The 14,256-nt window shown below is 43.8% G+C and overlaps 5 protein-coding genes across 5 annotated transcripts; all 5 read right to left on the bottom strand.

Annotated features, from left to right (window-relative positions):
* Positions 1-96: 96 nt before the first annotated feature.
* On the bottom strand, positions 97-2,202 carry I203_101736 (uncharacterized protein; the record flags this gene model as incomplete). Its single annotated transcript, XM_019150551.1, has 8 exons — positions 97-234; positions 427-779; positions 859-982; positions 1,043-1,143; positions 1,223-1,311; positions 1,381-1,706; positions 1,809-1,874; positions 1,957-2,202. The coding sequence occupies 8 exons, from the start codon at positions 2,200-2,202 to the stop codon at positions 97-99; spliced, it is 1,443 nt and encodes a 480-aa protein (XP_019000144.1).
* Positions 2,203-3,605: 1,403 nt separating this feature from the next.
* Positions 3,606-6,132, bottom strand: I203_101735 (uncharacterized protein; the record flags this gene model as incomplete). Its single annotated transcript, XM_065516943.1, has 3 exons — positions 3,606-4,226; positions 4,528-5,840; positions 5,961-6,132. 3 exons carry the CDS (start codon positions 6,130-6,132, stop codon positions 3,606-3,608), a joined length of 2,106 nt encoding a protein of 701 aa, XP_065373761.1.
* A 1,332-nt stretch (positions 6,133-7,464) lies between these two features.
* Positions 7,465-9,607, bottom strand: I203_101734 (uncharacterized protein; the record flags this gene model as incomplete). Its single annotated transcript, XM_019150548.1, has 2 exons — positions 7,465-9,266; positions 9,334-9,607. 2 exons carry the CDS (start codon positions 9,605-9,607, stop codon positions 7,465-7,467), a joined length of 2,076 nt encoding a protein of 691 aa, XP_019000141.1.
* Positions 9,608-10,940: 1,333 nt separating this feature from the next.
* Positions 10,941-12,130, bottom strand: I203_101733 (uncharacterized protein; the record flags this gene model as incomplete). The annotated part of the gene is made up of 3 exons (XM_019150547.1): positions 10,941-11,680; positions 11,751-11,966; positions 12,064-12,130. 3 exons carry the CDS (start codon positions 12,128-12,130, stop codon positions 10,941-10,943), a joined length of 1,023 nt encoding a protein of 340 aa, XP_019000140.1.
* Positions 12,131-13,175: 1,045 nt separating this feature from the next.
* Positions 13,176-14,024, bottom strand: I203_101732 (glycine cleavage system H protein; the record flags this gene model as incomplete). Its single annotated transcript, XM_019150546.1, has 4 exons — positions 13,176-13,267; positions 13,431-13,562; positions 13,695-13,841; positions 13,916-14,024. 4 exons carry the CDS (start codon positions 14,022-14,024, stop codon positions 13,176-13,178), a joined length of 480 nt encoding a protein of 159 aa, XP_019000139.1.
* Between the last annotated feature and the right edge of the window lie 232 nt (positions 14,025-14,256).

Raw genomic sequence — 14,256 nt, 5'->3', positions numbered from 1 at the left:
CGTCGTTATTCGTTTGTTGTCTTTGTTGTGGCTGTGTGTTGGTATCTCTTGCAATTTCTCTTACTTCCGACGTGATTGACAAGTTACTGAATCCATCTAAAAATATCTAGGTTGGCCATAACCGTACCAGCTTCTTCCAGGTCCTCCAGGGAAGGTTGGATTACCCATCTGATCGATAGGGGTATTACCATAGGCTACGCCTGACTGGCCTCCATAGGTGTATGGGTGCATGCCCTGTTCCATAATAAGTAAAAGGGCAAGTCAACTATCTTTCGCTTTTGAGTGGAGACAAGATACAGATCGACAATACTTTTCCCAGCCACTTTGCGTCCAGCCCTTCTTTACTGTTCTCACAAAGTGATGCTTTCCTTCCTTCGATAGAGGTGTATGTGATCTTCAAGCCCAGAAGAAAGGACTCCCACTCACCGGTCCAGCTTGCGCCTCGCCCAACTGACCATGATTTCCAGGTATACCTCCCAACGGTCCACCACCCATCATCCCGCCATTCATCATCCCAGGCTGCATTCCTCCCACACCCATACCTCCCATACCGTTCATTCCCATCTGGTTCATCATCATTGGGTTGTTCATCATACCTCCTCCTCCCATGGCTCCTGGCATCCCCAAAGCTCCCATTCCAGGTTGAGCCATGCCCATACCTGCCATACCCATAGATTGAGGTCCCATCATACCCCCTCCACCTCCTGGCATCATACCGCCCTGCATTGGCATTTGGTTCATCATTGGATTTTGCATTCCTCCCATGCCATATGGTTGTTCTAAGATATTGCCATCAGCGAGACTGTCCTAGCTGTTGTGGAATAACAGGAAGCCATGGAGATTGATTCAAACACTCACGATTGTATTGACTCCTTCTCCTCATTCGCCTATCATCATCCGAGTCACTATCATTATCAGCTCCGTAGCCGGAATATCGAGATCCAGGTCTGCGGTGCGAATGAGAGTGGGGCAGATCATAGTGCTATGAAGACATCCTGTCAGCAATGAAAGTCATCTCCATAGTACCGTATCGCTAGCTCACCCTGTCGAACAAATACTTGGCAGTAGCAGCAGCATACTGAGCAGCATCTTCGGTATTTGCTCTTGACGATCTAGGTTGAACACGATCCCATAGGCTGAACACTGTTGGATCACAAGTGTCGGTGTGAGCGTAAAAGAAGGATGAGGTTGCCATTACATTAATGAAGGAATGGCATCTCACATTCAGCTACAGCCAAACCGACCAGTCTTTCTCTGTTCTCCTGAGTTGGGTTAGCATGATAAGCAGAATAATGATCTCTATCCCAAATCCTATCACATCATAAATCTGTATCAGCATGTAATAACGCTGGACCTTGTAATTCGACAGGTGACACTTACAGATAAGCTTGATAAGCCGCAGCCCCTCCCAAAGTCTTATTACCAGCATCAGCACCTTCAGCCTGATAATACACTCTTCGATGAGCATCTCGAGCAGCTTCCTCAGACAAATGTCGATTCGCAAAAAAGTTCGTCAAGCTTGAAATCTGTTTTGACAAGAATTTTGGAGATAACGGAGTGGTCAAAGGGGAATTTGAGTCTTGTAAGCCTTCACGTTCACGTTGATACTTATCTTTATGTTTGAGATATTGATATTCTCTTAATAGACGTACGATATTGTCGAAAAATGATCTTTCAAGTCTTCCTCCATCGTATTGAGCGTTTGCCTAAAGATATATTGATATCGGACGATGGGAATGGTGATGATTGGTACAGAATTAGGTATGTTATCAACATATGTATTTATCAGGGATTGATTATCCACTCACCAAATCCCATGCTCCCCAGGTGGCCTCGGGTTTATAACCCAATGTCGGTAAGGTATAATCGTATCCCTATTTGCCCACATAGATACAAAAAGTTATGTATTCAGCTTCATTCGCCACTCGTTTACAGTAATCAAGGAAACCAACTAACAAGTTGTCTCCACGCCTGACCGTAATTACCCATCCCGTTCATCCCCATTCCCATACCATTCATCATTCCTCCCATACCGGGTTGCATCCCTCCCATACCAGGTTGCATCCCTCCCATTCCATTCATGCCATTCATAGGGTTCATACCTTGCATTTGCATTTGCTGTTGCATTCTCGGGTCCATCATTCCCATCCCCATCCCTCCTCCACCCATCATGGGATTAGGCGTTTGGTTGTAGTACTGCATCCTTGTCGCTTGGGCTAATGCTCGTAGGAAGTAAAAGAAGGGGGATTGCCAAGGTGATGGACCGGTGAATAAGGGGTAGTAGTATGGTGGGATGTAGGGGTTTAACGAGGATATGACGAATTAGTCTTTAGATTGGTGAAGTTGAACTGACAAGAGCTGATTTGATATGATTTGAAATGAGAATGGGTGGCGATGGATGACTGATGGTTGGTGACTGAATGGGTATTGAAGTATATATGAGAAATTGAGGGTAAGTATCTGCTTCTGGTGTGATATCGATGAGATGTAGATGTGTCTGAGAGACAATAAGATCCCCTCTGACTACCGATCAGTAAGTGCACATTTTGTGAGAATGAGATTGAGGAAGATGCTTTATTGTTGATGAGATATGGATGCAGGTGAGTGTGCACTTGCACTCTACCAGGTCAGTGTGGCGTGTGCGTGATTGTGTGCATTTGATGGTAGATACATGATGGTTGACGTGTGATTTTCGGTGTCAGTGCTACTTACTTCACTAGGTTTCCTTTGTTACTATCGGAGTGGGTCAGTGCACCCGTCTTTGCGTCTTGAAGATGACGATGAGTCGCGTGGGAGGGAGGGTCCTTTGGATGTGCAGCACATCACATGGCTGTGAGCTTGTCAGTGTCGTTGTCGTTGTCGTTGTCATTCACATCTACAGCACCATGATTGATATACAAGTCCACAACAAGATGACAGATGAACGACAAGTCGAGCTCAGTCAAAACACACGCGGAATGGTCCACTCCATGTACTAGCATGCAATACTCGTACACGTGTTGATGATACGGTGTTTCGGATAAACACCATGACGTTAACCGACCGTCATTAGCCGATCACTCGCAGTTTGAGATTTTAACGAGGTATTTTCTTACTAGAAGCGGATCTCTTGGATAAACATTTGTTACGATGGCAATCAGCAATATCATCATCATGTTAATTTGGTCTTCATCCAAACGAAACGGAACTTGAATTTGCTTGTGATAAATCATACAGCCCAACCTCAATGACACTAGACTTCAGCTTCCGACTTTTCATCTCACCCAGACAGACCCAGAACTCTTCTTTCTACAATATAGCAAATATCTTCAGTCCTCCTCACCATACAGTAAAGCCCGTCTGCTCGCTTCTGTAACCAAGCAATCAACTCATCAACAAAATGATAGTATGGATCGTCACATACTTTTACGACAAGTATCGAACACGAAGGGCAGGTAGTAGACGAACTCAGTGGAACGGAGAAGTGGATACGGTTCATCTACCTTGTGGTTAATGATAGGATGGCTTCGCATCATCAACCCAGCATCACCGAATATAAGGTATTTTACCGAATACTATACCTACCTACCAACCTGTGAACCCTCATCACAATCATAGCTTCATAGCTAACCCCTAATCCTGGGCACTGGTTCTTCATCAACCTCCGCCTCAGCCTCATTGTCCTTCATCCAGATGGGCATATCATCCATATCAAACGTCGAAGAATACCTCAACGGACTAGGTGATTTAGGTGATTTGGGAGGTAACGTAGATTTGAGGAGAGAAGGAGGTTTGACTCGTTGAATCTTCTTTGACATCGTCGATATAACATATCCACCACCACCACCACCACCACCACCACTACTGCTGCTAGTGGTAATGGTATGCTCTTGAGTATCCGAGTTGATGATAGAAGAGGTAGTATCTATAATTAGATTCGAAGGAGGAGGGAAATTCGGACTAGGATTGGGATTATCACTCTTCGCCAAACTTGGTCCACTACTATTCCTCTTTTCTTTTCTTGGAGTTACCTCTAAACCATCGGAGTCATCAAATCCTCTTGAATAATTACTCAATTTAGTTTGACCGGGAACCGTGGATATTCGTGAATGTTTAGATATGAGGGAAGGTGAATGATAACTTGCAGAATTCAATTTAGTATTTACCTCTGTTCTTGAAGGTGAGTATGGATCTCCCTCTTCTTCTTCTCCTTCTTCTCCTTCGCCTTGATAGTTTTCTTGTTGATGCTGATTTTGATTAATCATAATCATAATCATAATCATAATCATAATCATAATCATAATCATAATCATAATCATAATCATAATCATAATCATAATCATAATCATAATCATAATCATAATCATAATCATAATCATAATCATAATCATAATCATAATCATAATCATAATCATAGGTATCGAATGGCCCACCTGAAGGTTGAGGCTGGTTGGATAATCGAAATTCAAACTGACCTTCACCAGTGGGTGGAGCAGGGAATGAATAAGTAGATGATCTAGTATAAGGCGATATCATCCCATCTCCCACCTGAACAGGAACAGGAGCAGGAGCAGGGGAAGGTTCAGGTTCAGGAAATTTGATGGATCCCATCGAAGGTGTTCTCTCATGTCTTGGTCTAGTCGACGGTGTCTTTTCGTCCAGGGAGTTTTCCAGATGTTGAGGGGAATGGGAGAGATTTGCGAGAGGTTGAGGCTGTGTATAAGCTGTATAATCGTTAACGATCGATTGATCGATCGACGGTTTGGGAGTGTACTCGTGCTGCTCGTACTCTATCGGACTAGGGTTAAGATATGAATTCGTATCGTCGTGATTCGGGTGAAGGGATTGAATTTGATCGATGTGGTATCCTTGATTTTGATCATACTGATGATAATTCGCATCGTGATGCTGATGTCGAGGTTGAATCTGATCATACTGATGACCCATCTGAATATGTCGTCCAGCTTGATTATAATGGTGCTTCTCGTAGTCATCCTCCTCATGGGGATACGATCTCCACGAATACACCGATTCTCTCGGAGGAACATAGGTCGAAGCAGGTGATTTAGGATAATACGAACCGGACTTCCTACCATGAGATCCAGCTTTAAGATCTTCGAGATAACCCGGGTCATTGGACATGTGAGAAACGAATGATCTCCTATAATCAGTTATAGGCCTTTTCACCGACGGTGGATACCGTAGACTTTCCGTTGAGGTGAGAATGGGATTATAGGGTATATAATTTGATATAGGACGAACTAATCCACTGGCATCATATACCGAATAAGGTGAAGGTGAAGATTCAGAATAATCGTAAAATGAAGATGAAGGGGGATGACCGAAACTTGATAATGTTGTATTCCTCTTATGACCTTGTCCCCCCTTCGTAGGTTGATAGAAAGTATCTCTAGTAACTCGTTCAAACCCATCTGGAAATCCCTCATCAAAATCACCTCTTCCATGTACCCTCTGGTAATTTTTCGAATTCTCTTTAGTAGCATGTCTCAAATCACTCATATAAGCAGTCTTCCTCCATAATCTCTTATCCTCTCTACCAGTATTTTGCCACATCCTCATTCTTCCCATCCCTTGTCCATCTTCATCGTCTATCCTCATTCCACCCACTATCGCATGATTGTTTAGATCCCTTGATCTACTTCTATCAGGGAACAGTAAACCGTTGATTGAAGAAGCATTCGATATGGGTCTATGACTATTCCTTCCTGAGCGAGCTTTCGCTTTCTTATGTCGTTTCATACAGCTTGGCAAAACCTGTGAACCCTGCTTCCTCGTGAGGCAATAAAGACAGAGGAGGGTGATTATGAATAAGATCGAACCGAATATGAGGAATACTTGAGCTAGATACGGTATAAGGGAGTGGGAGTGAAAAAGTCCAGGTTAATTTGGTGAATTTGAGATGGTAACAATTATGGTTCAACGTGGGGTACTTCGTATCAAGCGGAGGTCAATTAACTCACTAGAATGATTTTGAAACCAATCTTCTTCCTGTTGATCACCTGCATTTTTGTTATTCGATAAATGAGGTTCTGCTCTCCTCTCAAATTCCATTCCCAACCTCATCGCTGTTGGCAATTCTTCAGGTGTTGAGATTCGGTTGTACCTTTTAAAGTGGATGACCTTTCCTGACATTTACTCTGTAAAATGACATTTGGCATTAATCCACTCGGGACTTCCCAGCGATGTACAGTGGCCGGGTCTCTTGCCAAAATCAGATCAAGCTGAAGTATTTGATTGTATCTATATAGTGAGTACTCTGTACTACCAAGATATTCTGATCGATATTTCGAGTCGATGCTTTGTAGAACTTTTCTATGAACTAATTTAACTATTGATCAATGAACAACTACTGTAGTACCTCAGTATACATCGTTTTCCTTTCTTTACTTTCTAGGTGTTTCATCTTACCTCACCTTAACCTGTGGATATTGACCAGATCAGGTTCAACTCTACCTTTTGAAAAGGCTTTCTGGTCACCTGCAGGATGGGATGGGACAGGGTGTGATAGTCGATCAAAAGGATAGATTGACAGCTTGTCCTTTCAACATGGACATTATTTAGCCTTTGACCAGAGGCATCTGAACGATTCATTCCCATCGTCCTCTTCATGATCCGGTCCACACTTGGACCGACCATTGAGGTTAGAGGACAAAGGAAGTCACACTATAGGTTCCTCCAACATGTCATTAGAAAAATCAGATGGCTACAGTTCTGTTACTTGTTGCCACACATTGTTTATACTGTAGCAGGCGGCACGCCGGTTGTAGCTATCATTTGCATCGTATCAGGCATGGTCACTTGGTTTTCATGATTTCCAACCGATCCCAGCATGAGCGAATCTGTGTATCAATCAGTCAATCAATTGATCTATATAACCGTCAACCAATCAATCCATCAATCCATCAATTCCTATTCAACCGATCAACGATAGATCATCGACTCTTGCTTGGCTCTTGACTTAAAAAGACCTCGGCAGATGATCAAGACTCGTCAATCTACCAGCCAGCGAATTAATTCACTGATTCTCCACTTTGTTCGACTGTCCGGAATAAGTTCAGGGTGCGCATGAAGCATGTCAAACTGCATATCGTATAGTGTATTGTTCACTCATTGCAGTGCGTTGCATTGCATTGTAATCATCTATATCATCAAAAATGCCCTATAACCTATGCCCTATGGAAAAAAATGGAGAGAATTATTCGTACTGTACTGTAAAAGTACATGTGGTATCGTAATATCGCACAGCGTATCAACTATTTATCTGTTCATATATACAATGATCTTATTCGTAGAATGGGTCGTGAAAGGTCGGTTCCGATATACAGTATGGAGTGTTCGCATTTATGGTCGTTAAAAGAATAGATTGTTTCTGAGTGATTTAATTATCGGTGAGATTCGTTTGTTTTTGTTTGATTGCGCAGAAAAGAAGCCAAGTCATCTAGACTCATCCCTCTTATTGCTTCTTTACCATCGTCTGTTCCCATCACCAGCTCTAAAACCTTCAGCTTCTAAGAAAACAGGTAAATAACCTGTTCTACCCTGTTCTTGTCCATGTCCATGTTCAGTAGACCCATCTCCATCTTCTTCAATCTCCATATCCATATCGACATCTCCATCTCCATGTCCACTACCTAACAATTCACCTAATCTCATTCCACTGCCCGGAGCAGACAACTGACTATCTCTCCTTCCCATTTCATCAACAGTAGGTAGAACAGCGGTCGAGTGAAATTCGGGAGTGTCCACCGCAGGTGAACAAGGGAACAAAGCAGGTTGGAGATTAGGTGGTTGAGTTGGCCATAGAAGTGTCGGTTCAATTGACATACCCATCGACATGCGCATTTCGTCCGGTGTAGGTACCTGACTTTGTGAAGGTCTGGTTGGAGTGGCCATCGTGGACCCAGATCCAGAACCGAAGGGGAATCTCCAATGATCCATAGAGGGATGTACAGCCTGAGGAGTCAAGTTCAACCTCCTTCTACCTCCCATCGGGGTGATGGTGCCATTCCCAGCAGGAGAATCAAATATCCTTCTTGGTGCAGGTAGACCATCGAAGGAGATCGACGGTCCAGCAGCGTCAGGTGTGAACGTGATTGATTTTCTATATTCCAATTTTGGACTGGCCGATCTTCGTCCAGTAGGACCAGGAGCTACGGGAGATGCGGTTGCCAGGTACAGCGCAGTGTGTGATTCAGATAAGGAGGATTGATGTAAACCCATGAGAGAAGGGGGTCTTTGGGGCTGGGGATCTCGGATATTGCGAGGTGGTGAAGGTGGTGGTAAGGCAGAATGGGATAGTGCAGATCTATGACCTCGTATTGGCGCGCCAGGCGCTATGGATCCTCTCCTCTTCGAATTAGATACTGGACTAGGTGTTCGAGGTGGTCGATCAAATTGACTGGTGAATAACCCCGTTGATGGAGGTATCTGATTTCCACTTTGAGACATATGATCATCGTCGTCATTCTCATTATCTGACACTAAGAAGCTCTTCTCCATTTGTATTATCTCTTCTAGAACGTCTCGCATATCTTTGCCCATCCCAAAAGGTAATGGATCGGGAGTATGTTTCCTTCCTTTCCTACTTGAAGAAGTTGATTTACTACCTGTACGCGAGTGCGATGGTCTTCTCTTCGATGACGATGTTGGTGCCGAAGAAATTGGTAAAGCTGGGATGGGAGGTTGTGAAAATTCAGATTGCAGCCATTCTTCCTCATCCTCATCTTCCATGATGGCCGCGCCGATATTAACATTCCCACCGTATCCATTACCTCCCTTTCTCGAGGACGTACTGGCCGAAGAAGGGTTTCGTGATAGACTACCTCCCAGTCCCCAAGTGGAAGACGACATGGAAGTGATCGAACTTGCTATAGAGGGATTCCTAGAATGAGAATGACCACCGACCAGATCCGGTACAGCTCTCGAAGCGGATGAGGAGACGGACATCATCGTACTTCGACTTGTACTAATCGAACTGGCCAAACTACCTTCTGCTCTCCTTTTCCTTCTTTCCTCTTTACGTTCCTCACGACGTATATCCGCTCGAGCAAGTCGTCGATAATGCGAGGCAGTCCATTCTCCGACATCTTGATTTGACGAGGATGAGGCGATGGAGGTCGAAGATGCAGAAGAGGGATTACGCGAAAGGGATGATGAGATTGCCGATGCGATGGATGGGTGTTGTCCATGTTGAGATATGATTGATTCTGAATATTGGGAAGTGGGTTTATAGCATAACGAAGAGAAAGCATCGGATCGAGCACAGGCTGATCAAAATTAATAGTACTAACGTCAGCTTGGATACCATTCAGATGATAATTTCGATTGACTCACAGACACTACAGTAGATCCCGCCGTCCTGCGTAGGGTTTCCACAGAAACATCGACTCCTTGAGCTTGGACTAGGTGACAAACTACTTTCCGAATCGCTCATTCCTTCTTCTCCGTGCTGAGCCTGCTTCGTGAACATCCTCCCTATCTTACTACTACTGCTGCTGCTGCCGACGGTAGGGATATTCGTTTGAGATTCGTACAAGGGGTAAGGATTCCGATTGTGTGGATGATCCGGGTGAAAGACAGGTACTGAAGTTTTGAAAGAGGATGGCATCGAAGGCGTAGTAAGGAGTCAGGAGTAGAATGAGGTATAGATGAAACGTTGAAGCTACCTGCGCTTCGATGCTGACGGTCACAAGTGACGGTGACGGTAACGGTTGGTGGCGTAAAAGCGATGCTGTGTGGAAAGTTGATGGGATATCTTCTGGCCAAAGAAAGACGCGTGATAGAGATGATGGCGATGGCAATGGCGATCACTGATCTACCGATGTGAGTGTGTTATTCGAACGCGAATTGAGAGTAACATCCGATATTGTCTAGCAATCGATGTATAGCAAGATATAAGATACTGTGAGATGACTCTGCTGAAATGACGAGATATCGAGGTTGACTGACAGTCGACAGGCAGTAAACGATACGGCAGTTGAGATTATGATATGAACTGGATCGAACTGAATGGACGACGATGTGGATGATTCGTTCAACGAAACAAAGGGGTAAAGCGAAGAAAGAGATAAACAACCCTCAAAAAAGCCAAGAGGGTAAATGGGGAAAAAAAAAAAAGAAAGAAAAGGAAAAACACGTTCCACACATCCTCTGCTACACGATCTCATCAAAGGCCAAGACTGAGAGTGCGGCAAGGCAAGAGAACAAGTACAAGATCAGCGATTGATCGATGGATTGTTTATTTGCTAAGGAAGAAGAAAGACGCGTCGCGTTCCAATCTCACTCTTTGACTGTAATTTGGTAATTCTAGTCATATACCTCAGGGTGAGAAAGGTATAGACTGTGCAACGTGGTGAAAAAACTCTCCGATCAAGGGAAACTACGAGGCGTAGATAAACAGATTGTTGGAGGATATAACGACGCGTCTTTTCGAGCACTCGACGTACCAACCAAATTCAAATTGAAATGTAAACTCATTCCAACTGGCTTGGTCGGATTGGAAAGACCACTCGTTCGTTGCAAAGTCAATCGAATCATGCTGTGACATATTCATACTCATATCTTTACGTGTCTACTGCGAATTCTGCAGCGTACACGTAACAGCCAAGATTCATACTCACCAAGCTGAGTCTTGTGTGGGTCGCAGTCGCATCATAAGCTTGATGAGTCGTTACAGTATACTCTCTCTAGCAGGCCCCAGAACCATATGCACGAGGACAAACAATTGATCAAAAGGTATGATGATAAGTGATGTTCGGCATATCAAGGCATTCAATAAAGTCTTGAACGTGAATGTGGATGATGACTTTCTAACGTACTGATCCAGTTTTGACACGGTCGATAGGTGGGAGGTTACATAGCATTCAATCAACTCGAGTTTGTGCTAACATTTCGAATTCACTCTAGTGTACTGTATATGATTCAGTCTCCAATATAGACCATTATCGAAATCCTCTTCCCCAATGAGTCTTATTATCCATATCCCGTTTCTTTGAACTAGCCTGTCTATTCGGATTAACACCATATCTCTTTCGAGTGAAACTGGCATTCTGTAATGCCAATTCTTGCTGCAGATACCAATCTTCATCTTTTGGTTCCGATCCAATGTCGTCGTACGAGTATACATCATGTCGGCTGTCCTCTTCTGCGAATTGGTGGTGTTGTTGATCAGTCAACCTTTGAGATTGTCTCTTACCCCGTATGACAGTCACGAATTCCCCTTCTTCATCTACAACTTTCTCTCCCTCGCTGGATTCAGTCGCAAGCCCTGTACCTGTCGCTTCTTTGGTCGAAGATACGCCAGATGCTGATGTGATCTCTACGGACACAGACGCGGATGCACCTGCGGTGGATGTAGTACACGGACCTTTGGTTGGTTGGAATAACGAGGCCCACGCACGAGGTCTTCGCCATGATTGCTGGATATCGTTGACGGAAGGATTCGTCTCGCCTTCAAAGGTAGATGAAAGCATTACTGACCCTTGATTGCTCTCTTCTGTAGTCGTATCTGGGCCTTGTTTGTCTTTGGTCACAGAAGGGGTCAATCCCTCGCTTCGGGCAATAGAGGTAGAGGTAGACGGTGGCATCGGTTTACCTCTATCGTCTGTGGGATGCTCAGACGCATTCGACCCAGCGGCATCGGCAGGGTGATCATCCTGTTGCCCATGATCGCTAAGAGTATCTGTACGTCGAATATCGGATCGAACAATCAACATTGACGGACACTGTTTCTTAATTCGGATATTACTCACCTGAATTGGCCTCATTAGCAGTCCACCCGGATGTCTTCGTAGGATCATAATTGAAATTCTGAGGCCCTTGCGTCAACATAGGAGGTGGTCTCATCGTCCTGGATCTCGTTCCTGTTGAGCTAACGAATTCTGAATTCGGTTCTTGTCTTGCCTTCAGTTCTCGTACGAACCAAATGCTCCTAAATGGATCTAAATCATCTCGATCATCTAGTAACTCTATGATAGAGGACGAGATGGCGAAGCCAGAGACAAAGTGTGAGCTTGCACACTGAGTACAGTAATGACTGACACTTGATTCATATTATAAGCTCACCTCTCGAAGATTGATCAGGTTCATTCCCCTCTTTAGAGACGTATGGTGATTCGTTAGACGACGACATGCTATATACTCTCAATTAAGCTACGAACGTTACTCGAGATGATGAAATCAGCGATCTATGCTTTCTGCGTATATATAGCATAGACAACAAGCAGATACATTACGAAAGTACCTATTGCAGTCTCTCCTACGATAATTCCTCCTACAGCCATCACTTACTGTAAAGCATCATCTCGCTTCGCCTCTGGTCTGCAATTTGAAGCGTTTGAACCCAGGTAGTGTGTACGATTCGATGAAAAGAGGGCAAACCACGATGAGGGTCAGAGATAGGTTAACCTTTGTATACCTTGCTTTGTGTACGAATACGTCATCCTTTTCGTAAAATAGACAACAATTCCTCTCTCATTCCGTTATGGCGACTTTACTGTAATCCACATCAATGATGCAGTAGTGTACGGTAGTTAAAGTGATGAAGAAAGCACGAAAGGATGAATTTCCTTTGTCAATATAATCCAGTTCGTCAGAAAAGTCTGTTTACATTGAATGTATTTAGAATGTTTTACTCAACTACAGAATCTTATTAGCTTTAATGTACGGTACTTCATTGAAGATGATGTACTGTACAATCGCAATTTCTGTAATTCACGGTTAGCAACCAATTATGGATAAAAGTAAATGTTCCGGCCAAGCGAGGTTTTTTTTTATAAACAAACCACTGACATCGTTGTCATCATTGTGTCAGTACGAGACTACCCATCATACCAGGAGAACGACAAGGATCCCAACGATCATGAATACCTGTTGAGTTTCATAAGAATACTGGTCAAGAAGGTACTTCTCATCATTGTACTATCAATGTTGCTGGCAACGATAATTTAGTTTCTGTTTATATCGAGACTATTTACGGGATTCGAGTAGTAGACGAGATATGTGGGTTCCTCATTCGACCGTCTCGCTCCTTCGTTATGAGTATTTTGAAGTAATCATCTTATCCATTTCAATCAGTATGTGAAAGACTGATTATCAAAACAGAAAATTTGCATTCCCAAAAAATATAACTTCCTTTCTTTGCGATTGACACCCTCGTATAGAAGATACGCATTCGCTTATTGACCTTCACAGTGGGCCTTGTAAGCTTCAGCATTCAATAGAGCTTCGAATTCGGATGGGTCGGAAAGTTTGATCTTGGCGAGCCATCCTGCGGATATAGGTCAAAGTCAGTAATGAGTCCCTGTGGTAGAGAAGGTAGGTGCGATTGGACCTGAATGCAGGGGTGGATTTACATGTAAATGTAGGTATAGACGAGATGAGGTGTGGGTAATGAGAAACGTGTTGGGAATTGCTAGAAAACAACAACTCACCATTACCTTCTGAAGCCTTGTTCAACAAACCAGGTTGATCCGCCAAAGTCTCATTGATCTCTTCAATCACACCAGATACAGGAGCGTAGATATCTGAAGCTGCTTTGACAGATTCGACGGCACCGATTGAGTCTGTGACAGTAGATTGGGACATCAGCACCGTCTTACTGTCTGATATCAATCGGTGTTGTAGCTCTATGACCTTATGATAACATTGACCCTTGACTTGATTCTTCATATGAGGAATTTTACGAGATCACTTACCACCCTGAGCGACCTCTGCACCTTGTCCAGGCAATTCAACAAAGACAACATCGCCCAAAGCCTTCTGAGCGTAATCTGTGATTCCGACCGTACCGATGTTAGAGTTGGAATCGAATGATACCCATTCGTGGTCTGTGGTGTATCGAGCTGGAGATACAATTAAAACATGTGATTTCAGTCAGCGTCGACACTATGAGATTGGAACAAGGAGAGTCACTCACTAGAGATGAACCTCACGCCCGAGAAGCTCATTGCCTTGGTTCTAGCTTGAGGAGCAAGGGCGGTTCTGAGGATGGAAGAAGCTGGTCGAGCGAGTCGGAGGGAAATCATCTTGGATGGATTGCTCAGTTGCTGCGTTTGAGTACAGAGGGTAGAGAAAAGAAAGAAAAGAGATAAGGGGGGATGACACAATGGTATATATGTTGGGTCGAGGAATGCTTTGTATTTCCAAGAGTTCTGTTGATGGAGACTCCGGATTGGAAAATGGATGAGTAGCACTCGTCTGATTATTGGAAAATCGTCTGTTGAAGAGATAAGCCTGATACGGTTACGGTTACTCATT

Source organism: Kwoniella mangroviensis (assembly GCF_000507465.2).
Source record: "Kwoniella mangroviensis CBS 8507 chromosome 1 map unlocalized Ctg01, whole genome shotgun sequence".
NCBI lineage: Eukaryota > Fungi > Basidiomycota > Tremellomycetes > Tremellales > Cryptococcaceae > Kwoniella > Kwoniella mangrovensis.
This window is presented reverse-complemented; position numbering and strand designations above follow the sequence as displayed.